This window comes from Zonotrichia leucophrys, chromosome 27 (assembly GCF_028769735.1).
Source record: "Zonotrichia leucophrys gambelii isolate GWCS_2022_RI chromosome 27, RI_Zleu_2.0, whole genome shotgun sequence".
NCBI lineage: Eukaryota > Metazoa > Chordata > Aves > Passeriformes > Passerellidae > Zonotrichia > Zonotrichia leucophrys.
The window spans coordinates 2,699,590-2,725,501 of NC_088196.1; the positions used below are offsets into that span (position 1 = coordinate 2,699,590).

The 25,912-nt window shown below is 39.0% G+C and overlaps 1 protein-coding gene and 7 non-coding genes across 11 annotated transcripts in view; all 8 read left to right on the forward strand.

The window, feature by feature from the left end:
* MPP3 (MAGUK p55 scaffold protein 3) overlaps positions 1 to 25,912 on the forward strand; it is a 30,309-nt gene that overhangs the window by 1,646 nt on the left and 2,751 nt on the right. For 3 of the 4 annotated variants that reach the window (XR_010442906.1, XM_064733749.1, XM_064733750.1), the window contains exons 2-18: positions 1,307 to 1,449; positions 7,167 to 7,285; positions 7,769 to 7,846; positions 9,459 to 9,539; positions 10,017 to 10,154; positions 11,003 to 11,084; positions 11,856 to 11,941; positions 13,767 to 13,841; positions 15,751 to 15,947; positions 17,539 to 17,603; positions 18,217 to 18,237; positions 19,009 to 19,050; positions 21,314 to 21,478; positions 22,069 to 22,149; positions 22,544 to 22,637; positions 23,443 to 23,551; positions 24,939 to 25,061. Coding sequence is in view for 3 of the 4 variants with exons in the window: in XM_064733749.1 (XP_064589819.1) it covers positions 1,425 to 1,449; positions 7,167 to 7,285; positions 7,769 to 7,846; positions 9,459 to 9,539; positions 10,017 to 10,154; positions 11,003 to 11,084; positions 11,856 to 11,941; positions 13,767 to 13,841; positions 15,751 to 15,947; positions 17,539 to 17,603; positions 18,217 to 18,237; positions 19,009 to 19,050; positions 21,314 to 21,478; positions 22,069 to 22,149; positions 22,544 to 22,637; positions 23,443 to 23,551; positions 24,939 to 25,061 (1,581 nt within the window). In the remaining variant the exon portion in view is untranslated. The remainder of the gene's footprint in view (positions 1 to 1,306; positions 1,450 to 7,166; positions 7,286 to 7,768; positions 7,847 to 9,458; positions 9,540 to 10,016; positions 10,155 to 11,002; positions 11,085 to 11,855; positions 11,942 to 13,766; positions 13,842 to 15,750; positions 15,948 to 17,538; positions 17,604 to 18,216; positions 18,238 to 19,008; positions 19,051 to 21,313; positions 21,479 to 22,068; positions 22,150 to 22,543; positions 22,638 to 23,442; positions 23,552 to 24,938; positions 25,062 to 25,912) is intronic. The other variant, XM_064733751.1, reaches the window with a different exon arrangement.
* TRNAC-GCA (transfer RNA cysteine (anticodon GCA)) lies at positions 2,786 to 2,857 on the forward strand. The gene has a single exon. It is a non-coding gene; the product is annotated as a tRNA-Cys (tRNA).
* Positions 3,230 to 3,301, forward strand: TRNAC-GCA (transfer RNA cysteine (anticodon GCA)). The gene has a single exon. It is a non-coding gene; the product is annotated as a tRNA-Cys (tRNA).
* TRNAC-GCA (transfer RNA cysteine (anticodon GCA)) lies at positions 3,713 to 3,784 on the forward strand. Its single transcript has one exon. It is a non-coding gene; the product is annotated as a tRNA-Cys (tRNA).
* Positions 5,070 to 5,141, forward strand: TRNAC-GCA (transfer RNA cysteine (anticodon GCA)). Its single transcript has one exon. It is a non-coding gene; the product is annotated as a tRNA-Cys (tRNA).
* TRNAC-GCA (transfer RNA cysteine (anticodon GCA)) lies at positions 5,545 to 5,616 on the forward strand. The gene has a single exon. It is a non-coding gene; the product is annotated as a tRNA-Cys (tRNA).
* Positions 6,038 to 6,109, forward strand: TRNAC-GCA (transfer RNA cysteine (anticodon GCA)). Its single transcript has one exon. It is a non-coding gene; the product is annotated as a tRNA-Cys (tRNA).
* TRNAC-GCA (transfer RNA cysteine (anticodon GCA)) lies at positions 6,519 to 6,590 on the forward strand. Its single transcript has one exon. It is a non-coding gene; the product is annotated as a tRNA-Cys (tRNA).

Below are 25,912 nucleotides of genomic sequence, written 5' to 3' on the forward strand. Positions count from 1 at the left end.
AAGGATGCAATTAAAGTTCTTTCTTAATCATTTGAGAAGATTTTAATATGAGTCAAATGAAATGCCATAGTCAAGGAACCAAAGCAGTTGAATGAATTGCCCATAAATTTCTTTGGCATGAAGTGAGTGAAATGTTTATTTCTTCTAAGCAATAGGTAATAAGAGTGTTTAAATAAAAGTACAGTATATATAATGCACTGGAGGACAATCCATGGATTAGAGTGAAATTTCAACACTCAGATAATTTATTTAGAGAACTCCAGCTATGTTTTGATGCCCAGATGGATTAATTAATTGTAGTAGTAGAAAATACAGGGTGTAAAACGCAGGTGACTGTTGAGCTTAGTATTTCACTGTATTGTAGAGAAACTCAGAAATCTGAAAGATTCAAAATAAGGAAATGCTAATTTGCCATGCAGTACTATGGTATTTTCAGGCAGCTAGTCAAGAAAATTTGAATTGGAAGCATCAAACTTGTTTCATGCAACCAAAATATGAGAGACTTATCTACAAATAGAAGCACAAGGAGCATCCTTTTTTGTATTCAGCAAAGAGTTGGAGTATGTGTGCTGTTATGGAAGTTTATTTTTATGGAAGTACTACTCCAATGAAATTTTATAAGCGTGGAAAAGATTGTAAGTGCCCTGAAACACAATGTTTCATCTTGGACTGGCAATTACATGCATAGATTCAGTTTTGGGGGTTGTTTTAAATTAAAAAAAAAAAGTTCTGGAATAATTTGCTCTGAGTGACAAGAGAAATCGGCAAGAGAAGTATCTAAAGCCATTTCTGAGCAGTGGAAATAGCTTTATTTGTTATAACATCCTTAGTACCTGTGGCAAGGTTGGCAGAGTGCCAGCCCTGCCAGCTTTGGGGAGCTGTAACTGTAGCGTGGTTCCCGTCAGAATTCAGGGATGTGGACACTTCTTGGAGAGGAGTTTTAGGAAGCCCCAGCACATCTTGTGATGTGGCATCTTCCTGCCTGCTCTGTTTCTGCACATGATATTTCCCAGGGCTTTTAAACATCCCTTCTCTTTTGTTTTTTGTGTTAAAATTACCTGTCTTGAGAGATGCTCTCTTCTGCCTCAGCTTTATCCCAGATACAATATGGTTATTATATAACCTTTTCCATTTTACTTACATTTCATTACATAACCTACTATTTTCCATTGTTACTTGCATAGCAGAATAACTGCAGAACCCTGCTTGATCCAGGTTAAACTGAAAACTAGAAAAATTGCTGGTTTTTACATGCCTGACATTTTCCTTGCATGCTTGAGCTTAAATTTATGTTTTCTTATTTCAGAACTGTGAACCACAGCCCAGAAAGAAGAAACAATCCTCTTGGTTGAAGATTTGTCTCTAAGAAAAAGAAAGAATCCTCTTGAAGTTGAAGATTTTTCTCTAAGAGCAAGAACAGAGCCATGCCAGTGCTTTCAGAAGACTCAGGTAACTCAGCTGCATGTTTTCAACAGAACAGTACTGAAATCTTATCACAGGTGTTTCACACATAAAATTAATTCAAATTGGAGTAAAATGTAACAGAATTAAGAGAGTTCAGCTGGAGTTTTTGGAGCAATTATCTACAGGAAAGAAGGTGGAATGTAAAAGGTGAAAATTAATAAAGTTTGTCAGGAAACAGTTTTGTAATAACCCTAGAGCACCAGAATATATTCTGATAGACCTGAGTATATTCTGATAGACCTGAATATATTCTGATAAACCTGAATATATTCTGATATACTTGAGTATATTCTGATAGACTTGAGTATATTCTGATAAACCTGAGTATGTTCTGATAGACCTGAATGTATTCTGATAAACCTGAATATATTCTGATAGACTTGAATGTATTCTGATAGACCTGAGTATATTCTGATAGACCTGAATGTATTCTGATAGACTTGAATATATTCTGATAAACCTGAATATATTCTGATAAACTCCTGTAGGCAAAGTTGGACCTCTCAGTGTAACAGTGCCTTCTACTCCTGCTTATTAAAGATCAGCCCATCTAGATCTGCTGCTTGCTGGGTCATTTCTTAATATTTTCTCAACAGGAGTTGGTAAACTTTGTTAATATTCTTAGTTTTAACTTAAAATAAGTGACTTTGTTCAGAGCTGCTTACTAACTTTTCCAGTATTGTGCCCAGAGGGAAGTCACAGATATTAAATGATGCTTAGGGTTAAAGCAGGAGTGAGTTTGAGTCTCCTGGATCAAAACTCACTCTGAGGTTCATGGAGAGAATAGCCACAGGAATATATTTGAGCCCCCTCCAGCTTTTCTTATTTCCTGTTTTGTTTTGGCCTTGTGTTCCCAGACATTGTTCACCAGGAAAAATCTGGTGTTTGTCTGCTGCGTGTGCTGCAAAATTGGAATATTGGTGATTGAAATACTTTTTAGAAAACAAGCCACAAATTTTGATTCCACCACAATGTAATCTCCACCTGTCCTTTCTTCCTCTGGTCAGGCCTGGCTTTTTTTTTTTATAGGTGCCTCAGAGGTAGAAGGGGCAAGAGAGCACTGGGGAAGTGCAGGGGTTGTGCCCTGTGTGAGAGGCACTGGCTGCCTCTGTGAGCTTCTGTGTGTTTGAAATTCCCTGCAGGCATCACATTGACCTGAATTTCTCTTTTTTTTCCCCATCATTTATGACATTTGACGCCATGCAAAGCCATTGAGAAGTCCATTAAAGTGCAAAGGGGGGGTGGCAAGGATTCCTGGACAGCAAAACTTTTTCTTTGCCAAGAAATATTCCTCAATTTCCCTGGTGCAGGAGCTGTGCCAGGGGGTATAGCTCAGTGGTAGAGCATTTGACTGCAGATCAAGAGGTCCCTGGTTCAACTCCAGGTGCCCCCTCTTTTTTTCATATTTCCACCTTCCCTTTGCCCAAATTTTGCCACAGGAGAGCTCTGAGCTTGTGGGTGTTGGTTCTGAGCTCCAGCATGCAAGGAAGAGACTGAGCTGGGGAGGTTTTGGGGGTGTGCTCTTGTCTGTTGTTTATTCTCTGTAATCAGCACCAGAATTTCTTATGATCTTCTTTATGAAAGGATTAGATTGCTTATATTTGCTAATGCTTGATTGAATTTGTGAAATGGTTTGAAAGCTTTGATTGTTCTCCTAATTTCTGAGGTCTGTGTGTACCTTTAGTAGGCAGCTGTGAAGGGAAGAAATGCAGTCCCTGGACAACAAGAAATATTTTAAAATTTCCCAGGTGCAGGAGCTGTGCCAGGGGGTATAGCTCAGTGGTAGAGCATTTGACTGCAGATCAAGAGGTCCCTGGTTCAACTCCAGGTGCCCCCTCTTTTTTTCCTCTTTTCACCTTCCCTTTGCCCAAATTTTGCCACAGGAGAAATCCACGGAGAGCTCTGAGCTTGTGGGGTGTTGGTTCTGAGCTCCAGCATGCAAGGAAGAGACTGAGCTGGGGAGGTTTTGGGGGTGTGCTCTTGTCTGTTGTTTATTCTCTGTAATCAGCACCAGAATTTCTTTTTTGATCTTCTTTATGAAAGGAGTAGATTGTTTATATTTGTTAATGCTTGATTGAATTTGTGAAATGGTTTGAAAACTTTGATTGTTCTCCTAATTTCTAACTGTGTGTACCTTTAGTAGGCACTTTGTGGAGCTGTGAAGGGAAGAAATGCAGTCCCTGGACAACAAAATGTTTTTCTTTGCCAAGAAATATTTTAAAATTTCCCAGGTGCAGGTGCTGTGCCAGGGGGTATAGCTCAGTGGTAGAGCATTTGACTGCAGATCAAGAGGTCCCTGGTTCAACTCCAGGTGCCCCCTCTTTTTTTCATCTTTTCACCTTCCCTTTGCCCAAATTTTGCTACAGGAAAAATCCACGGATGTTGTAATCTTTGCTGCAGTGTTGTTCTTGCCTCTCTGCTGGGGCTCTTCTCCATTCTCTGCAGCACAGTCCTTCCTGTCTTCTCAGGGGCTCCTCTTGGGCTCTCAACCCACCCCTATTTATTTCAGTTACCCTCACGAGCTACAGCTGCTGCCCAACTAAGGACCCTGCAGCTGCAGCTCGTTTGGAGCAACTCGGACCCACACAGATCCCACAATACAACATATATTCAGGCCCCCACATTTCCCCCCTTTTCTTTTAACAATTATACAATTACAATATGCATACAGGCCCAGCTCTCAGGCTGCCACTGCTCTCGGCTGTCTTAGATACATACATAGAATATATACATATCCCTATACAGTCCCGGCTCTCTGGCTGCCACAGCTCTCGGCTGTCCTTAGATGTTCCAAGGCTCTTTTCCTTAAAGGCCATATTCTTACAGCTTTCTGCTGCTACAGCTCCTTAATTCAAAGGCCATATTATAATCCAAAGTCCCAACTCTCTGGCTGCCACAGCTCTCGGCTGTCCGGGGGATTCCATACCTTCTCTCAATGTTTGGTTGTGTGTTCTTCATCACACGGGGCACCAGTTGTTGTAATCTTCACTGCAGTGTTGTTCTTGCCTCTCTGCTGGGGCTCCTCTCCATTCTCTGCAGCACAGCCCTTCCTGTCTTCTCAGGGCTCCTCCTGGGCTCTCGACCCACCCCTATTTATCTCAGTTACCTTCACGAGCTACAGCTGCTGCCCAACTAAGGACCCTGCAGCTGCAGCTCGTTTGGAGCAACTCAGACCCACACAGGTCTTACAATACAACATATATTCAGGCCCCCACACACGGAGAGCTCTGAGCTTGTGGGGTGTTGGCTCTGAGCTCCAGCATGCAAGGAAGAGACTGAGCTGGGAAAGTTTTGAGGGTGTGCTCGAAGCACTCAGTGTCTGTGTGTGCTCTTGTCTGTTGTTAATTCTCTGTAATCAGCACCAGAATTTCTTTTTGATCTTCTTTATGAAAGGAGTAAATTGCTTATATTTGTTAATGCTTGATTGAATTTGTGAAATGGTTTGAAAGCTTTGATTGCTCTCCTAATTTCTGAGGTCTAACTGTGTGTACCTTTAGTAGGCACTTTGTGGAGCTGTGAAGGGAAGAAATGCAGTCCCTGGACAACAAAATGTTTTTCTTTGCCAAGAAATATTTTAAAATTTCCCAGGTGCAGGTGCTGTGCCAGGGGGTATAGCTCAGTGGTAGAGCATTTGACTGCAGATCAAGAGGTCCCTGGTTCAACTCCAGGTGCCCCCTCTTTTTTTCCTCTTTTCACCTTCCCTTTGCCCAAATTTTGCCACAGGAGAAATCCACAGAGAGCTCTGAGCTTGTGGATGTTGGTTCTGAGCTCCAGCATGCAGGGAAGAGACTGAGCTGGGAAAGTTTTGGGGGTGTGCTCTTGTCTGTTGTTAGTTCTCTGTAATCAGCACCAGAATTTCTTTTTTGATCTTCTTTATGAAAGGAGTAGATTGTAATGCTTGATTGAATTTGTGAAATGGTTTGAAAGCTTTGATTGCTCTCCTAATTTCTGAGGTCTAACTGTGTGTACCTTTAGTAGGCACTTTGTGGAACTATGATGGGAAGAAATGCAGTCCCTGGACAACAAAATGTTTTTCTTTGCCAGGAAATATTTTAAAATTTCCCAGGTACAGGTGTGCCAGGGGGTATAGCTCAGTGGTAGAGCATTTGACTGCAGATCAAGAGGTCCCTGGTTCAACTCCAGGTGCCCCCTCTTTTTTTCCTCTTTTCACCTTCCCTTTGCCCAAATTTTGCCACAGGAGAAATCCACAGAGAGCTCTGAGCTTGTGGGTGTTGGTTCTGAGCTCCAGCATGCAAGGAAGAGACTGAGCTGGGAAAGTTTTGAGGGTGTGCTCGAAGCACTCAGTGTCTGTGTGTGCTCTTGTCTGTTGTTAGTTCTCTGTAATCAGCACCAGAATTTCTTTTTTGATCTTCTTTATGAAAGGAGTAGATTGCTTATATTTGCTAATGCTTGATTGAATTTGTGAAATGGTTTGAAAGCTTTGATTGCTCTCCTAATTTCTGAGGTCTGTGTGTACCTTTAGTAGGCACTTTGTGGAACTGTGAAGGGAAGAAATGCAGTCCCTGGACAACAAGAAATATTTTAAAATTTCCCAGGTGCAGGTGCTGTGCCAGGGGGTATAGCTCAGTGGTAGAGCATTTGACTGCAGATCAAGAGGTCCCTGGTTCAACTCCAGGTGCCCCCTCCTTTTTTCCACCTTCCTTTTGCCCAAATTTTGCCACAGGAGAAATCCACAGAGAGCTCTGAGCTTGTGGGTGTTGGTTCTGAGCTCCAGCATGCAAGGAAGAGACTGAGCTGGGAAAGTTTTGGGGGTGTGCTCGAAGCACTCAGTGTCTGTGTGTGCTCTTGTCTGTTGTTAATTCTCTGTAATCAGCACCAGAATTTCTTTTTTGATCTTCTTTATGAAAGGAGTAGATTGCTTATATTTGTTAATGCTTGATTGAATTTGTGAAATGGTATGAAAACTTTGATTGCTCTCCTAATTTCTGAGGTCTAACTTTGTGTACCTTTAGTAGGCAGCTGTGAAGGGAAGAAATGCAGTCCCTGGACAACAAGAAATATTTTAAAATTTCCCAGGTGCAGGTGTTGTGCCAGGGGGTATAGCTCAGTGGTAGAGCATTTGACTGCAGATCAAGAGGTCCCTGGTTCAACTCCAGGTGCCCCCTCCTTTTTTCCACCTTCCCTTTGCCCAAATTTTGCCACAGGAGAAATCCATGGAGAGCTCTGAGCTTGTGGGTGTTGGTTCTGAGCTCCAGCATGCAAGGAGGAGAGACTGAGCTGGGGAGGTTTTGGGGGTTGTGCTCTTCTCTTTTGTTAATTCTCTGTAATCAGCACCAGAATGGGGAGGTGGAGCTGCTAAAGGAGCTCATTCAGTCATTTTGAGAGCCTGCTGTGGTACTGAAAATTCAACATTTGTAAGAGGGAAACAAAGGGTTCTGGAAACAAAGCATGATAAACATGAAGTGGGAAATATGAAAGTAATTTTTTAAATATAATATATATATTGCTTTGTTAGCCTTTGCTTTAATATGATGCTGTGTTTGCCACTTATGAAGGGAATGTGGCAAAATGAATGGTGAATAAACACAAGATAAACACGATAAATACAAGATAAACTCTGCAAATTTGATGATCGCCAATGTTTTCCCCAAATAAATGTAGTGACTGTTAACTCTGCAGTAGAAAGCCCAGTGAGAAATCCTGTGTACAATATTTTTGTTCTGTCCTGAATCTGAATTTAGGGTTGCACGAAACTTTGGCCCTTTTGACATCTCAGCTAAGACCTGATTCAAACCATAAAGAGGAAATGGGATTCCTGAGGGATGTCTTCAGTGAAAGGAGTCTCAGCTACCTGATGAAGGTAAAAGTTTATATTTATTTATGTACATTCTCCTTACAGTTTACTTTTTCTCTCTTCACTGGATTTATCAAGCATTTACTTTGCCAAACTTTTTTTTAAGAATTCTGTGCCAAGCAAAACATATGTGTGCTTAAGAACAAACATTAATAATGTTTGACAATTAGCATATTTTGTTCAGAAATAATTTTTTCAGCTCTTCTTGCTAAAATGAAGATACAGTGCCCCATAGCTAAAAAGTAATGTGAAATGGCTTCATTTTTTCCTTATGCTCCTAAAGTCTTTACAGATTTTCTGTCTGAAACTACCATGAGCAAAAAGAAAACAAAGAGTCCCAAACAAAACAAAAATAACCCTAAGAGAGATTATTTTTCTGACACATCTTAGATAAATTATATTCCTTAAATAGAAAAACATTCCAGTGTAGGTATCTTTAGCAAGTTTTGTATCTCTCTGTAGAAATAACCCTGAATAATCTTTTTTCAGATTCATGAAAAGCTCCGGCATTATGAAAGACAGAGCCCAACTCCTGTTTTACACAGTGCAGCAGGATTAGTTGAAGATGTGAGTAAAAATTCTTGTCTCTTAATTTTCCTATTATTTACAGCTGCTTTTCTAACAAATCAAAGCTTTGCAATTGTGCTGGATGTGAACAAATTTCTCATCTTCCCCAGCTGTCTTTGTAATCTGTTGGCCATGATTAATCAAGGAAATGAGAGCTCAAAAATACCAAGTTATTAAATGTTTAGTGAAGATGGACACATTCAGGTGGAAGGAAAGGATGTTGTGAATGATTTTCCTAAGGGAGAGGCTGCAAAAATCCTTCAGCCCTGTGTGGAAATATCCCAGCTGAGCATTCAATCACATTCAGCCTTAAAACCATCCCAGCCCAGGCAGCTCTGCTTTGCTTTGGGTTGGAGGGACCTTCAAAGGTGATCCCATCTAAGCACCCCAGGCAGGCTCCCCTTTCCCTGGGTCAGATTGCTCACAGCCCTGTTTATCCTGATTTTGAATTTTTCCAGTGCTGGAGCATCCCAAACTTCTCTTGGCAGCCTTGTTTCCTGCATTTCACCATGCAGATGTTCTAGCATCTCACCACCTTCATCATAAAAAATTCTTCTTATATCCAATCTAAATATGGATAATTTAATTCTTCCTTATATCCAGTCTGCTTTCTTTCAATTTAAAACTACAAGCCTTGGTAAAGAGCTTTTCTCTCTCTTGTAAGCCTCCTTTATGTGCTGAATTATCATAGTTGAGACAGAGACAACACAAAGCAGCACATTCCATTTTCAGAAGGCTTCAGACTGGTTTTATTATAACATTTTCTGGCTCTTTTCATGCACCTGTTTTCTACTATAGCATAGGAAGGGGCAGTGGAAGGTTTGGGAGCTGGAATATTTCCCTTTTCAAAGTCAGGAGACCCCAGTGCCCCCCTGCACCTGCAGCACACCCTGTCCCACACACCCTGCACCACCCCCACAAAAGCTTCAGCACTGCTGCCTGGCAAGTCACACAAAATTTCCATCTTCAGAACAGCAGGGAAGTTTTTTATAGAGCTCTATGAGTTCCCTGCTTAGAACCCTTAGCAGGGTAAGGAAATCTCTTTTGTCTCAACCCATTTTCCCTTCCTCCCCTTGCTTTCTCTCTCCTCCCACCCACTCAGCCCAGGGCAGAAGTGCCTCCATTATTTCTCTCATCTCTCATTTAAAGTGCCTGAGAGTCCAGGGCATATTTTGGTGTCCAGGTTTTGCAGGGGAACAAGGGGAGTTATGTTGCATGTTCCACACAGGTAATACTGGATAACTGCACAAGTTTAAAGTCTTTTATCAAATAATGCAAGAGTGTTGTTTCAGGTATCATTTATGTATTCCATATGGAATTAAAAATTTCAGAACTCACTCCTGAAATTCTATTGATGGAATAACTCTTAAAATGTATGTTTAGGGATTATGATTCTGATTCCTAATGCTATCTTCTGTACTATCTAATCAAAATAGCTAAAGAAACTTTGTTTTTTTTCAGGTTTCATGCACTGTGGACTGGGATCAGTTTTGATCTGTGCACACTACTTTGAGGGATGATAGATGTTAGCAAACACTCAGCAGAAATGTAAATACATGACCTTGTTTGGTGAATTCCTTTAATTTTGAAGTTGTAATTTTTTCTTTTAAAGGTAATAGAAGAGTTGCAGACAGCACCAGTGAATAATGAAGAAAAGGAGCTGCTTCAGCTGTTGTCAACACCACATCTCAGGGTAAAAACCACATTGGGGATCTTAAAGAAATGCCTTTGCAGAATTGTGATAGAACATTTTGTAACAGAAAAGTTACAGAGAAGCCTCCCACAAACTTCTGTTCCACTGGGATTTCCTGCACAGACTTTAGCATGTGAAGGAAATTGAAAAGGGACAGCTTTCCTGCATAATGCACCATGCTGGCTTCCATTCCTCCCTTCCTTAATATTTTCTGAGGGACCAGAAAAGAAAAGGAGAAGAAAATTCTATCTTCTTGCTTTTCATTGTCCACTTTGGTTTTATTTTAAATATTGACATACACCAGTGTATGGTTTACATGATGGGTAAGGTAATTGCTAAATCATTTTTGGAGGATTTGTGGTGAGGGAAGAAAGGGGGAGGTTTAATTTTGCTGTGATACTGGAAAGATGAGAATGGGAATTGTGATATTACTCCATTACATTTTTAAACATTACTGTTTTTATTTCCTTTGTGCAGGCAATGCTGGTAGTACATGACACTGTAGCACAGAAGAACTTTGACCCAGCTCTTCCACCTCTGCCTGATAATTTTGATGATGATTTTGATGAGGAATCAGTGAAAATTGTTCGGCTAGTGAAAAATAAAGAACCCTTGGTACATATTAGATCACCCATCTCTGGTTATAAAACTTTATAGTGCAAGAGTGCTATTGGGAGTATGGAGGAGAAACTTCAAGATGTCATCAAAAAGCCTTCAGAAACTTGGAGTGTTCTGAAGCTTATAAAGTAACTTAAAAAGCAATTTGGTAAATGATAAATGCACCTTCACAATTTTACATTTAGCTGCTTTATGGGCATAGTTTATAATGCCAGGAAACAGTGAAGAAATTGTATATGTTGGAGCAATTATGCTGATTATATCTATTAATTCTTTTGATACTCTAGCTAGCATTCAGTGACTTCATGTGCATGAAAGTCAGTGAGAGTATGTTTGATACCTATATATAATCATTATATTGTCAAAGTCCTAATTTTATACAAATAGAAATGGAAGAATTGATTCCCTAAGGAAAAACAGCTGTATTGGGAAAGAAATGATTAAAGCTTTGTATTGCCAGCAGAGGTAGGAGGAGGAAAAAAATCCAATTACTTGGCTTTTTTTCTTTTACATATAAAAGTGCTGACTGTATTGTATAAAGATTCAGAAAAGGAGGAGAAAGAATTTGTTACAATAAGATGTTTTGCACACTTGAGTGGCTTTGATGACCACAATAATCAAAGGCAGCAGAAAGGAAGGTGGGTGCACCTTCCCATAATCACTTGGCATGGGCAAAACTTGAGTAATGCTGGAAATCATCGGGGAGAAAGAGGAAAATCATAGAATAAATTAATTCCAGTTTAAAAGATATTGGAGCATACATGTTATTCATGTTATTTCTCTGGTTGCTGAATTCAGGGTAAATTTCTGACCTTTTTTGGGGTGGGGGGTTTGTTTTATTTCAGGGAGCCACCATCAGAAGAGATGAGCACACAGGAGCTGTGATTGTAGCCAGGATCATGAGGGGTGGTGCAGCTGATCGCAGTGGTATGATTGCAGTAGCTCATTTCTGAATTAAACTTGGAAACCTCTTAAATTTGGAAGTTTCCTGAGCATGCTCTTAGCATTTCTGTGTTTATCAGTAACCTGTTCATCTAATTACATATGCTTTTTATGAAGAAAAAAATGAAAACAGAGATGGAAGAAGTATGTTTGAGCTGTAGAAAAATGCAAAGAATGTTTTTAATTTTTAATCTGGTAGCTTGGTTTATTGAGTGTGTGTGTTGTTTTCTGTTTGCTTTACTGAGAATTTATTTTATGTCAGTTAACAGTAGCTATATCTATGACAAGTACAACATTTCTTATTGAACTGGATAAACAAATCTAAATCTTGTAGAGTCTCTTCGTGGCTTGTTAAAAAATTGAGTGCAGCATTCTTTCTGTGAGTGTGAAGTATTGATCTGTCAGGTGACAGATATGTCATTCCTGCCTTTATTTTCTGTGTGTCTCCTGATTTGGGCACACTCATGAAACTATTCCAGTTTTGTATACTTAATACTGATCCAAAGAGTGATTTTCCAGGGTTCCTTGCCTGTGTGCATGCTGCTCTCCTTTGAGACTGTGCTGCATGGAAAGGAAAGTGCCATTAGGAGTAAAGGCAGGAGACTGAGGCACATTTCCAACAAAGGCTTTGGTTGTAAATCCATCAGTCTGCATGAGGGAGCAGAGGAAGTACAAGCTGATGATTTAGGCTGGACATCAGAGGAGTGGTGCTTTCCAGTCTCTAGACCTATTTTAATTTCCTTACCATCTTTTCAGGTCTTGTCCATGTTGGAGATGAACTAAGAGAAGTCAATGGTATTACTGTGCTTCACAAACGACCAGAAGAAATAAGTCAGATTTTGGTCTGCACTGATTTTCATTTCAAGATCTTTTCTGTTTGGTGATCTAGTAATTACAGTAGATGATGAAATGTAACCATGAGTTTAAAATATAGAGCTAAAAGATGCAATCCCTGCTTGTCTTTGCATTAAGAGTTTTTCTTCTCCCTGTGGATTAGTCTTCTCCTTTTGACTTCAGAAACTTCTGCGAACTGGATTGGTACCAAGTAAGATACAAATACAAAGTTAACATGTTGCTCTGTCAAGAACTTCCCTTTCATGCTTTGTTTATGGCAAGCAAGCTGCAAATTATAAATACACTCCTAGAGGATGTGTTGGGAAGCTGAAGAGAGTCTGGTCTGTGTGTTCAGGAGAGCTGTCAGTCTGTCCTTGACCAGCAGATTCCTGGTGACATGAGCAATTTCTTGCTTCAAGCTTCTCTAACATGAATACCCACAAATCTTGGTAGAAAGTGGTGCAGCTCTTCTGCTTCTTTATCTCTGATTTCCCTCTTGTGCTGTGATTCCCCTTGTCTTGGTGTGGAGTGCAGTTGGGGACACAGTGAGGACACTGGTGTCACTTCCATCACCTCATTTCAGTTTAGATCAAATAATCCCAATAATGCCAATGACTGCTTTTAACCTGGGGGGCAGGGGGTGTCAAACCACTTTGAAATAGTGTGTAAAGTTTAATTTATGGGGATCTTGGGATGCTTTTTATCTGTCCTGTGTAATTTCTAATTGCAACTGACCCATGTGAGTTAATGCCTGAAGTGTAACACTTTCTTTTTCATGGTTTATTATTTGAAGAAAAGCTACAAATGTTTGTATTTGCTTTTTAATCTGTGCAGAACTGCAGGCTTCTCTAAAACACAGTTCATCTCATGCAAAATAAGGCATCTAAAACCGATGAGATAAACCCATTCCAGATTTTCTGATGAGATAAACCCATTCCAGATTTCTGATGGGATTAAACCCATTCCAGATTTCTGATGGGATAAACCCATTCCAGATTTTCTGATGAGATAAACCCATTCCAGATTTCTGATGGGATAAACCCATTCCAGATTTCTGATGAGATAAACCCATTCCAGATTTCTGATGAGATAAACCCATTCCAGATTTTCTGATGAGATAAACCCATTCCAGATTTCTGCTGAGATTAAACCCATTCCAGATTTCTGATGAGATTAAACCCATTCCAGATTTCTGATGGGATAAACCCATTCCAGATTTCTGATGAGATAGATAAACCCATTCCAGATTTTCTGATGAGATAAACCCATTCCAGATTTCTGATGAGATTAAACCCATTCCAGATTTCTGATGGGATAAACCCATTCCAGATTTCTGAAGGACCCAGAAGTGCTTTTTAGTTTACTATAACTCATAATTGTAATTTCCTAGCAAAGATTTCTAGAGTGAAAGTAGATGTTTTATTTTGTAGATGCTTATATTTCACTCTTAACAAGTTAGCCACTATATGGAGAATACACAGCAGTATTTTTCAAAGCAGCACTTTAAAATTATTAGTCTGAAAAAATTTAAGTCAGTGTTGTACTAAAAGCCACAGAACTGTGTAATGTACTCTGAAGTGTAGCCCAGAAATTAATGCAATTGCTAAAAGCAAACAAGGGAATTTTAATGCAGGTCTTAATATGTTTTAGGCAAGTAATTGCTGTTGTGGAGTCATGGAAAATCCTGATGTTCTCTGTAATGCAGTTAAATAGATTAGCTTGGCCTGTTAGAGTTCTGAGGAGACAGCTGCTCCTCCTTCACTGGAGCTTGAATAGCCTGCACTGTATCCCTGTGCTGCTTTCACAGTAAAAAGCCATTTCTGTTTTTCTCAGGCTCAGTCTCAAGGGTCAATAACACTGAAGATAATTCCAGCCATCAAAGAGGAAGATCGTCTCAAAGACAGCAAGGTATGCACTGAACCACCCAGGCCCATCTGTACATTCCTGCTGCAGTGGAGGTGCCACAGGCTCCTGACTGAGCTGCAAAGGCAGCACAGGGCTTCTGTGTGCTCTGCCCTTCTGTTCATGACTCCTCTCCATCTTGGCCCGTGTTCTTTTGTAGCATTTCTGAAATCCTGCCTCTTCTGTTTGCTCCGTGTAATTCAATTGAGTGTTCTGCTGACTCCTGTCCCCATGGCAGCTGCAGCCTGTCCATTTTCTCTGGGCATTTTGCCACTCACTTGAGTGAAAATGGAGCTCTGCAAGCAGAGCTGCATCACCGTGTGAGCCCATCAGCATTTCCTCTGCCCTGCCTGATCAGCAACCACTGATTGCTCACAAGGTTCCTCTCTCAGTCTCTGCCTCCCTGCCCTTGCTTGCTGAACTCCTTCAAGCCCACAAATCACTTTCTGCATTGGTTCTGCTCTTGTGTTAAACTGTGTTATGATACAAATCCAAAGCTGAACAGTAGATTTTGATGCATTAAAGGAACATTTTAAGGACAGTCTTTACAACTGGGCAGCTTTGCAGAACATCTGTGACAGTGGTCACAGGGGTTTTCAAGATGAGAAAAGAGACGAAGATTTGACTCTACATTTCAGAAAGCTTGATATATTATTTTATATATATATTACATTATAACTATACTAAAAATAATAGAAAAGTTTCATCTTAAAAGGCTAGCTAAGCTAAGAATAGAATAGAATAAAAAACAAAGGTCTGTGGCTCAGACAGAGAGAGCTAGCTCTGCCATGAATGGTCACTAATTCTAAACATCTACATGAGACCAATCACAGATGCACCTGTTGCATTCCACAGCAGCAGATAACCATTGCTTACATTTTGTTCCTGAAGCCTCTCAGCTTCTCAGAAGGAAAAATCTTAAGAAAAGATTTTTCATAAAAAGATGTCTGCAACAAAAATCCATTTTTACTGTTTTCTCCCTTCCCTTATTTTCTTTTCAACCATTCCTTTATTGCATTTTGTACTTAATGTAGATTGTGATCTGTGTTTCTTGGAACTTGGGTCTTTTGGGTCTCATGTTCCACAATTCCATAATTACTGGATATATCCTGGAAAGTTAATTTATTTTACTGCATAAGCTGCCAGGTGTTTATATTTTTGAGTGCTTGCAGGAGGAATAAAGTGTATTTATCATTAGCAGTGTTAGCATTGGGGAAAGCCTTTTAAAGGCAGACATTTCAAATTCCAGATAGGACAAGAAGAAATGACGTGTCAGGACCAGGACATCCCCCTGGCTGTCCTGAGCAGCCCAGACCCTGCCAGGGGGATCCTGGCACAGAGCACAAAATGCCCCTGTGGGTTTGATTATGACCCATGGAGCAAATTACCAACCTTGTATGAACATCAGCAAGCCACAACAGTTTAAGTAGAATATTAGTGAAGTTATCACAAGGTGGAAAAGTAGATTTTAGGGTTTTTAGAATGGGGGTTCAGGAGGCAAGATGGAGGGAACTGGGTGGATCCAGCCTTTCTCCTTCTTCTTCTTGTTCTCCATTTTCTGCTGTGAGTTGGCACTTTTGGATTGGTTTAGAGTAGCAGCTCACTGTCTAACACAGGTGATGGGTATTGGGAAGGAATTGTAAATATTGTACACATGGGTTTTAGTATAAAGACATAACACAGCCCTGGGGGCAGGCAGAGTGCCTCAGACTGTCCTGCTGGGCTGACCTCATCAGGGCAGGAGAAAATTTTTTATAGATAAGATAAGATAAAACAAACAACCTTGAGACCAAGAAATGAAGAGCCCTGCCCTGACTCCTTCAAGCGCCAGGCTGGGAAAAGCAACTTTCAAACTTCTCTGGGGCCACTCTGCTAAGTTAATAATCCTGCCAGCCATGTTACCTTTGTTTTGCAGGTGTTCATGAGGGCACTGTTCTGCTATAACCCCAGGGAGGACAGAGCCATCCCCTGCCAGGAGGCCGGGCTGCCCTTCCAGCGGCGCCACGTGCTGGAGGTTGTGAGCCAGGACGATCCCACGTGGTGGCAGGCCAAGCGTGTTGGGGACACCAACCTCCGAGCGGGCTTGATCCCCTCCAAACAGTTCCAAGAAAGGTTTGGCAGCAAAGATGACAGCTTTTATTTTTCTTTCACATGTATAGAGTTGTCACTATATTGATAAATTGATTTTGTGCCTGTGGTGGTGTTGGCAGGGGTCCCAGGATGAGGGAAGAGATGAGAATCTTCACTCCATGTTTCAGAAGGCTGATTTATTATTTTATTTGTATTAAAATTATATACTAAAACTATACTAAAAGAATAGAAGAAAGAATTTCATCAGAAAACTAGCAAGGAATGATAATAAAATCTTGTGACTGACAGAGAGTCAGAGACAGCTGCCTGTGATTGGCCATTAATTAAAAACAACCACATGAGCCAATCCCAGATGCATCTGTTGCATTCCACAGCAGCAGATAATCATTGTTTGCATTTTGTTTCTGAGGCCTCTCAGCTTCTCAGGAGAAAAATCCTGTCAAAAGGATTTTTCATAAAATATATCCATGACAATGCCAAGTTTTTTTTCACAGAAAATGAAAGTCATGGTCATGCCAGGGTAAATACAGCCAAGAGGAAAATGCTAAAAAGCTCCATCTTCTCCAGTTATATCATAAACTTCCAACTTGATTTTAACACTTAAGGAAGTTTTTACTTGGTACTCTGTTCTTACATTTTCACACAAGCTGGGTAACTTGGTTTCTTTACTAGTAAATAACAGATTTTCTATCTCAAATGTGAGGTTTTCTATCCTATATATGAGGTTTTCAATCCCATATTCAATGGCATGTTAGGTTTTCTATTTCACATATTAGGATTTCTATCCCATATGCAGTGGGATGGGAGGTTTTCTATCCCATATATGCAATGGGATTTTAGGTTTTCTGTCCTATAGGCAATGAGATGTGAGGTTTTATATCCCATATTTAATGAGATGTTAGTTTTTCTGTCCCATATATTGGGGTTTCTATCCCATATTCAGTGGGATGTTAGATTTTCTATCCCAAATGTGAGGTTTTCTATCCCATATTCAGTGGAATATGAGGTTTTCTATCCCATATTCAATGAGATGTTACATTTTCTATCCCATATCCATATTTTCCCCCTTCCTTTTGTCTTTTTGCATTTTTAGGAAGGTAGTTTTTTTTTAGGAAGGAAGTTTTTACTTGGTGCTCTGTTCTTACATTTTCACACAAGCTGGGTAACTTGCTTTCTTTACTAGTAAATAACAGAAAACTTCCCAGGTTATCTGGAAAAAGGTGGATAATTTCTACTTATGCACAGCTCAGTGACTGCTTTGGACAAAGGTTATCGACTTTTCTTAATGTTGCAAAAAAAGATCATGTGGGCAAAAGGGAAATAGGAAAAAAAAACCAGATTGATAAACTATTGATTTCTATGCTCTGATATATGAAAGCATAAAATGTTTTAGAATTTTCTATTCATTCCCTTGCCAATGGAGGGAATGAAAATAATTTGAGTAATCTGGGTAACAATCTAAGATTGTCATAGTTTTAAATAAAGCCTTTTAAATCAGAGACATTTTATTTTTTTTTTCAGGAGAAGCACTATGTCATTCTTTATTTTCCATGCTATAAATTCTCTATAATTCCGAGTTTACATATCTAAAATAGAATTATTTCCTATGCAGACGACTGACTTACAGGAGAACAACAGGCACTCTGCAGAATACCAGAACTCTGAAGAAACCTTTATGTAAGTCAGATGTGTTCTTTCAGTGATGCTTGAATTGATACTAAATTCTCACTTTTTTTCTGTTATTTCAACAATTATTTCACCACTGATTGATACTTTAAATACCAGCTGCCATTGGTTGGTCTGCATGGACACAAGGGAGGAGGAGGATTTGGGTTGGATTGTTGTTAGTGCTCATTGTTTTCAAAACTCAGAGCTGTCCCTCTCAAGAACATCTGGCCTCACATATTTAGATGCCTTAACATTTGCTCACACTTTTTCTGTGATTTGAAACTTGAAAGCTGCAAAAATAACCTAATGCATCTTCTGGAAATTCATATATGAGTGCATGAAACCACTCTAGATTCATATGACAATAAAGGCAGGTAATGAGGAGTGCTGCTTCAGCTTCAGCTCTTAATTTTCAAGACAATTAAGCTGATAACTGGTTATAATAACTCCATTTCTGCCCAAAATTCTTTAATCAGTTGAGAAGGGTATTGTATTGCAGTACTTTTTTAAGATAGAAAAGCAAATTAAACCAGAACCTTCCTTTCCATTTTCTCTAATTTTGCTCAATTATTTGTCCATCTTTTAATATCATCCCAACTCTGCCTTTCATGCTAACTTATAGATGATCAGTCTTCTGACAAAGGTAGGTGCTCTTCTAACTCACTTTCTGTCTGAATATAAACAACCAAAGTATTTTCTAAAATAAAAATAATAAATTTTTTTAAAATTCCAAAGGGAAGAATAGATATATTGTTCCTAGGACATTTTCTTTGTGAATTATTATTTCAAGTAATCTAATTCAGGGTGATGACTTAAGTAATGGTGACTTCCAAGTTTGCTTTTCTGATTCAAGAGAAAAAATTTTTGCTTTTCTGATTCAAGAGAAAAGATTTAAGGTGTATTTACATGTTCTGGAGGTTTCTGAGTGAGGTTCAAAGACTTGCAAGTTAAATGCAGTCTTTGCATCTGGTATGATTAAAAATAAAGAAATATTGGGGTTTAACATTTTAGGGCACCCATGTTCATTCTAAGTGATTTGTCTTCATTGTTTTCTGTGTTATTTTCATTATGAGCAATTCTGTTTGGCCTATGCAGTTTGTATGTCATGTCCCAGCTGCCTTTCTCAATATCACATATTTCCTGTTGAATTCCATAAACTCTGGCAACTGTAAATACCAAGATATCAAATTCTCTAGTTCAATATCAAAGTCAAGGATTTTTTCAAATACAAACCACTAGTCAAGGCAAGTATTTTTTAGTTTATGTTTAAAAAGTACCTGCAAACAATGCAGGATATAAAATTGCTTTCCTTACCAATGAGCCAGACTTGTATCACACTCATTGTCTGATATTTCCTTCCTCCCTCTCACTCCTTTCCTTTCCTCTGTGCCCTGCCCCACTTTGGAATTTTCAGAAGACTGTGACTGTGAAGGATATTTCAATGGACACTACATAGGTGAGTAACCAAACCCTTTACCTGTTCCCTAGCACACCCACCCCAAAAAAACCAGCACCAAAATGAAAACAAAACACCCCCACCCAATAAAACCCCCCAAAAAACCACCTCCACATGAAAAAATCCAAACTGAACTATTGAATTAATTTCCCATACATTCATAAACTAAATTATCTCTGTGAAGAGGCATAACCTAAAGCAGCTAAAGTTTTATGAGGGGGATTTTATTAGAGGTTGGGTGTTAGGTTTTCTGTCCTACAGGCAATGGGATGTGAGGTTTTCTATCCCATATTCAATGGAATATGAGATTTTCTATCCCAAATGTGAGGTTTTCTATCCTATATATGAGGTTTTCAATCCCATATTCAATGGGATGTTATGTTTTCTATTTCACATATTAGGATTTCTATCCCATATATGGGAAGTTTTCTATCCCATATATGCAATGGGATTTTAGGTTTTCTGTCCTATAGGCAATGGGATGTGAGGTTTTCTATCCTATATATGAAGTTTTCTCTCCCATGTTCAATGGGATTTTAGGTTTTCAATCCCACATGCAATGGGATGTTAAATTTTCTAGCCCATATATTCAGGTTTCTGTCCCATATTCAATGGAATATGAGATTTTCTATCTGAAATGTGAGGTTTTCTATCCTATATATGAAGTTTTCTATCCCATATTCAATGGAATATGAGATTTTCTATCTCAAATGTGAGGTTTTCTATCCTGTATATGAGGTTTTCAATCCCATATTCAATGGCATGTTAGGTTTTCTATTTCATATCCCATATGCAGTGGGATGGGAGGTTTTCTATCCCATATGGGAGGTTTTCTATCCCATATATGCAATGGGATTTTAGGTTTTCAATCCCACATGCAATGGGATGTTAGGTTTTCTAACCCATATATTCAGGTTTCTGTCCCATATTCAATGGGATATGAGGGTTTCTGTCCCATATTCAATGGAATATGAGATTTTCTATCTCAAATGTGAGGTTTTCTATCCTATATATGAGGTTTTCAATCCCATATTCAATGGCATGTTATGTTTTCTATTTCACATATTAGGATTTCTATCCCATATGCAGTGGGAAGTTTTCTATCCCATATATGCAATGGGATTTTAGGTTTTCTGTCCTATAGGCAATGAGATGTGAGGTTTTCTGTCCTATATATGAAATTTTCTATCCCATATTCAATGGAATATGAGATTTTCTATCCCAAATGTGAGGTTTTCTATCCTGTATATGAGGTTTTCAATCCCATATTCAATGGCATGTTAGGTTTTCTATTTCACATATTAGGATTTCTATCCCATATGCAGTGGGATGTTTTCTATCCCATATATGGGAAGTTTTCTATCCCATATATGCAATGGGATTTTAGGTTTTCTGCCCTATAGGCAATGGGATGTGAGGTTTTCTATCCTATATATGAAGTTTTCTATCCCATATTCAATGGAATATGAGATTTTCTATCTCAAATGTGAGGTTTTCTATCCTATATATGAAATTTTCTCTCCCATATTCAATGGGATTTTAGGTTTTCTAACCCATATTCAATGGGATGTTAGGTTTTCTAACCCATATATTCAGGTTTCTATCCCATATTCAATGGAATATGAGATTTTCTATCTCAAATGTGAGGTTTTCTATCCTGTATATGAGGTTTTCAATCCCATATTCAATGGCATGTTAGGTTTTCTATTTCACATATTAGGATTTCTATCCCATATGCAGTGGGATGTTTTCTATCCCATATATGGGAAGTTTTCTATCCCATATATGCAATGGGATTTTAGGTTTTCTGCCCTATAGGCAATGGGATGTGAGGTTTTATATCCCATATTCAATGAGATGTTAGTTTTTCTGTCCCATACATTGGGGGTTCTATCCCATATTCAGTGGGATGTTAGAGTTTCTATCCCAAATGTGAGGTTTTCTATCCCATATTCAGTGGAATATGAGGTTTTCTATCCCATATTCAATGAGATGTTACATTTTCTATCCCATATCCATATTTTCCCCCTTCCTTCTATCATTTTGCATTTTTTAGAACATTCTGCTCCTTGATCTCAGCTTTAATATCTTCAACACCTTTTCCTCATGGTAGCAGCTTTTATTACAGATTTCTCCTATAATCTAATCACTGATTTGATTACAAACAAAATTGATGGGAATAACTCCCATTGGAAGACAATAACTTGAGGCTGAACAAGTTTAAAAATCTGGATTTTGTGTTTCTCCTGTGCTTTGTGCCCAGCTGGTTTGCGCAGGAGCTTTAGGCTGAGTCGAAAGGAGAAGGAGAGCAATGGCAATGAAGGCAAGCAGGCAGAGCAGGCAGATGGAGCAGAGTTCCTCACATATGAAGAAGTCACAAAATATCAGCAGCAGCCTGGTGAACAGCAGAGGCTGGTGGTTTTGATTGGTAAGGCACCCAGTGGGTTCAAAGTTTTTCACATTTCTCCCTCTTCCTTTATCCTGCACTTCCAGAGGCTTTTCTTTTATTTTAAATTACATTTAAAAAAACAAAGCAAGGAATCAAACTCACCAAATTTTTCTAACAATAATAATGATGCAGGACTATTTCTCATTTTTCTGATTCACTTTCTGGTTTTTACTCCAGGCTGTCAGAACTATTGATGAAGAGGCAGATGTTAGAATTATCTATCAAGATTTTGTATAAAATTTCATTTCAGCTTATCAGCCTTGTGCTAAGCCAGTTTCTCAGGATGGCCTAAAATTCAAGGCTATCTCCTAGAACTGGCTGCTAAGATCAGATTTCCTGATTTAGTGCCTGCCAGGTGATTGTCCAGCAGTTCAAAGAATTAAATTTGTTCCTGATGATCTTCAAAGCAGAATGTGGCAGAGCAGGTCGTGAGTTCTCTCATGAAGGAAATTCCTTCAAGCTCACTCCCAAATCATATTCTTTGTCTGAAAGTAATCTATTTATTTTCTGCATTATTTCATTTCACACAGAAACCTATCAGACAGTTTTCTTTTATTTTATTTTATTAGGTTGTTTGGGGGCCAGGTTAAGTGAGCTGAAGCAAAAAGTTGTGTCAGAGAACCCCCAGGAGTACGGGGTTGCAGTTCCACGTGAGTAAAATTTCCTGATTTGTGGTTGTTACATCTGTATTCTGTCTAATTAATGACTTGCCATCTGCACTAATGATCATTTCTGTTCTGATTACTGATTATATGAATATTTCTGAAGTACTCCAGTTCTTTTTTCTCATTGTAAATTCTCATGCTTTTTAATTTTTTGTTAGTTACAGCACTCCTGGGAGCAAAACAACTTCAATTTTGATCATACAATATTTGAGATTGAGTCTAAAACAAAATTATAGGGTCTGATTTATATTTTGTTCATTTAAATTTGCCACTGTGCAACTTTTCTTGTTTGAAGTTGGGAAAATGTGACTGGAACTGAGTGGAGAAAACATTTCCAAAAGTGATGTGTGTCCCATGTCTGGCTTCCCTTCTCTTCCAGACACAACAAGGTCAAGGAAAAGTCACGAGAGAGAAGGAGTGGAATACAATTTTGTTTCTAAGCAATCATTTGAGACAGATGTGCAGCAAAACAAGTGAGTTAATTTTTAAATACTGGTATAATTGACTGTTTAAAAATATTGCTTGCTCAGTTTTGCATCATGAATACCAAAATCAGGAGTCAAGTTGGACAAGATTAGAAGGATTCAGCTTTTAAGTAAAAAGCTCTTTACAGAGTCTGGACTGTTCGAGCAAACTCAAACATTGAGCTGGAAGCAATTTAGGAATAACATCAGTAGGAGGATCCTGAGTTAGAATTTAAATAATCTGCATAATGCTTGGTCAGAACTGAATCTAGTGGAAGTGATAGATTCACTTAGTTGGGCTGCTCACTGTCTGTTTAGTATGATGAGGAAAAAGTTTTATTCACAAGTCTCCTTGAAAGTAAAAAGTTTTATTCACAATTCTCCTTGAAAGTAAAAAGTTTTATTCCCAATTCTCCTTGAAAGTGTGTGCTGGATGGAAGCTGTGGCTGTACATTGTGAGCCTGAGCAGGTTTTCTCCAAGTTCAGATCTTTACTAAGCTCCCAAAAGATGGGAGAATTGCAGTCCATTGCCTTGCCAGCTTTGTTCTGTCTCCTGTGAAAAATAGCCATTCTTCTTCCCCTTTTTGTCAGCAGTGCTGATTAACTGTTAGTGATTTATGAAGAATTGCTACAAAGCAAGGAAGGAAAAAAAATAAGTAAAAAAAAAAATAAAATCCCTCCCCACCCACTCGTGGTTTTCTGCCTCTCTCCTCCCTCTTTGCTTTGACTTCAGCAAACAACTATCAAATGTTCCAAGTTAAATATTGTTAATATTTTTTTGTAGATGATATTTAAAAATGCATTGACTTTTTAGATTTGTGGAACACGGAGAGTACAAAGAGAATTTGTATGGCACAAGCCTGGAGGCAATCCGCTCTGTGATGGCCAAAAAGAAAGTTTGTCTGGTGGATGTGGTACCTGAGGTAAGTCCTGCAGCTTCTTTTAAAGAATGCAAACATCATTTCCTGCTGCCTGGGCAGAATGGGACTCTGGGGAATGCAGGGCAGTGCTTGCAGTTCCTACAGTCCAGCTGGGACATTCCTTTCAAATAAGATGAGATATTTTAAAGAAATAGAACTGTGAAAGATGCACTGCAGTAGGAGCCATGAGGGGTAATTGGCTTTAAGGGATTTACAGCGTGGGGTGGCAAAAGCTGATAGCTCAAAAAACACTTATAATTTATTGTAATTAGCAAATAATTGGCTTCTGATTGTGATGGCATGAATTATAACATCTGTATTGTCTCATCCTTCACATGAGACTGAAAATTGGATAAAAGCTTTTAAAACACCTCTCAGTTACCCCATCTCTGGGTCAGAAAAGGGATTAATCCAGCACAGCCTGGATGTCTCTTTGCTAATCCTCACTGTGGGACTTTTCCCTTGCTGTGGGACCAGGGTGCATCCCTGTCCCAGACAGAACCCTTAGAACAGAGTTGTTATTTCCATTCTAGTTCTGATTTTAAAAAAACCCTGTCCCAGCCTGCTCAGGACCCAGAGAGAATCCTTAGATCAGAGTTGTTATTTCCATTCTAATTCTGATTTTACAAAACCCTGTCCCAGCTTGCTCAGGACCCAGAGAGAATCCTTAGAACAGAGTTGTTGTTTCCATTCTAATTCTGATTTTAAAAATCAGAACTGGCCATAGCACACCCACACCCCCCAGGGCTCTCATTTGTAGGATCTCAAGGATCCATGTTTGGGTGCAGATCCAGAATGCAGTAACACCACGAATCACCCCAGGACAGGAGCAGTGAAAGCAGTGCCAGCTCTCAATACCCCCATGCTGGGAGTTAATACCTGAAAATTTGATCCAGATTTTGTAACTGGGCTAGGAAAAGGTTTGTGGTAGGACCTCAGATGAATTCCAGGTTTAAAATTTGCAGTGTTGTGCTAAGCCAGTTTCTCAGGATGCCCTGAAATTCCAGGGTATCTCCTAGAACTGACTGCTAAGATCAGATTTTCTGATTTAGTATCTGCCAAGTGATTATCCAGTAGTTGTTCAAAGTAAATTTAATTAAATTTTCTGCATAGGTGAAGCAAACCATAACTTGCCCATGAAGTCAGGGTTTTTTTGTGCTTTCCTCAGTATTTTTTGCCATGTCCTTGCCCCTTGGAACCCCAGTGCCATTCAGGCCATGCTCCCTGCACTCCTGGTGCCAGCCAGGATTCTGGCATCAGCCTTTGTTTGAAGAGCAAGATTCAAACAGGATTCACACCACAGTACCAGTGAAACCACTGAAACCAGTTTGAGTCTCATGGAAATGTTGCAAAAACAAATCTGATAACAAAAAAAATCATCTGTTCACAGGCAGTGAAGCACTTGAGGACTCCTGAGTTTAAGCCTTACGTTATCTTTGTGAAGCCTCACATTTCAGAAAAGAAAAAACATGTCTTAAAATCTCACATGTCAGAAGAAATCTCATCCCCTCTTGTGAGTATTCCAAGTTCTAATGTCTTGAAAGAAATATTTGGGGTTAGCACATCTGTTACTTGAAAGAACTCTTCCAAAACAAGAGTTAAAGTGGGGCACTAAGTGAATTCCATTTCAGATGGAATTTCAGAATGGAATTTTGGATTCCTGATCTCCTCAAGTTTTAAAGTAACACAAAGCCAAGTGCCAGTCTTCCATATGGATCTGGGCACATCCTCAAGGCTGCAGCAGGGGCAGTTGTGGTTATTAATTGTTGTGGTTTTGCTGTGGGTTTCAGGATGAGGTGAGAGATGAGAATTGACTCTAAGTTCTTAGAAGGCTGATTTATTATATTATGATATTATATTAAAAGAAAATGATAAACTAAAGAAAGAGAAAGGAGACATCAGAAAGCTAGAAAAGAATAAATAATAAAATCTCATGACAGACTCAGAGAGTCCAACACAGATGGCTGTGATTGGCCATTAATTAAAAACAATTCACATGCTGGTAAACAATTCTCTAAATCACATTCCAAAATAGCAAAACATGGAGAAGCTGAACCTTCCCAGCTTCTCAGGAGAAAAGATCCTGGCAAAGGAATTTTTCATAAAATATCACAGTGACAGGAAGTTGCTGCTGAACTCAGATAAAACAACAATCATTTTACATTTCCTATGAGCAGCCCAACAAAAGGTAATTTTTTATATCCCCAAAGTGACACCCACAGCAGAGTTTAATGGTGGACACACAAAACACAGGATGTGGATGTCTTGAGGATCAAACCTGGATCACTTAAATTTATATATACATATATATATATATACATATATATATACACATATATATATACATATATATATATATACATA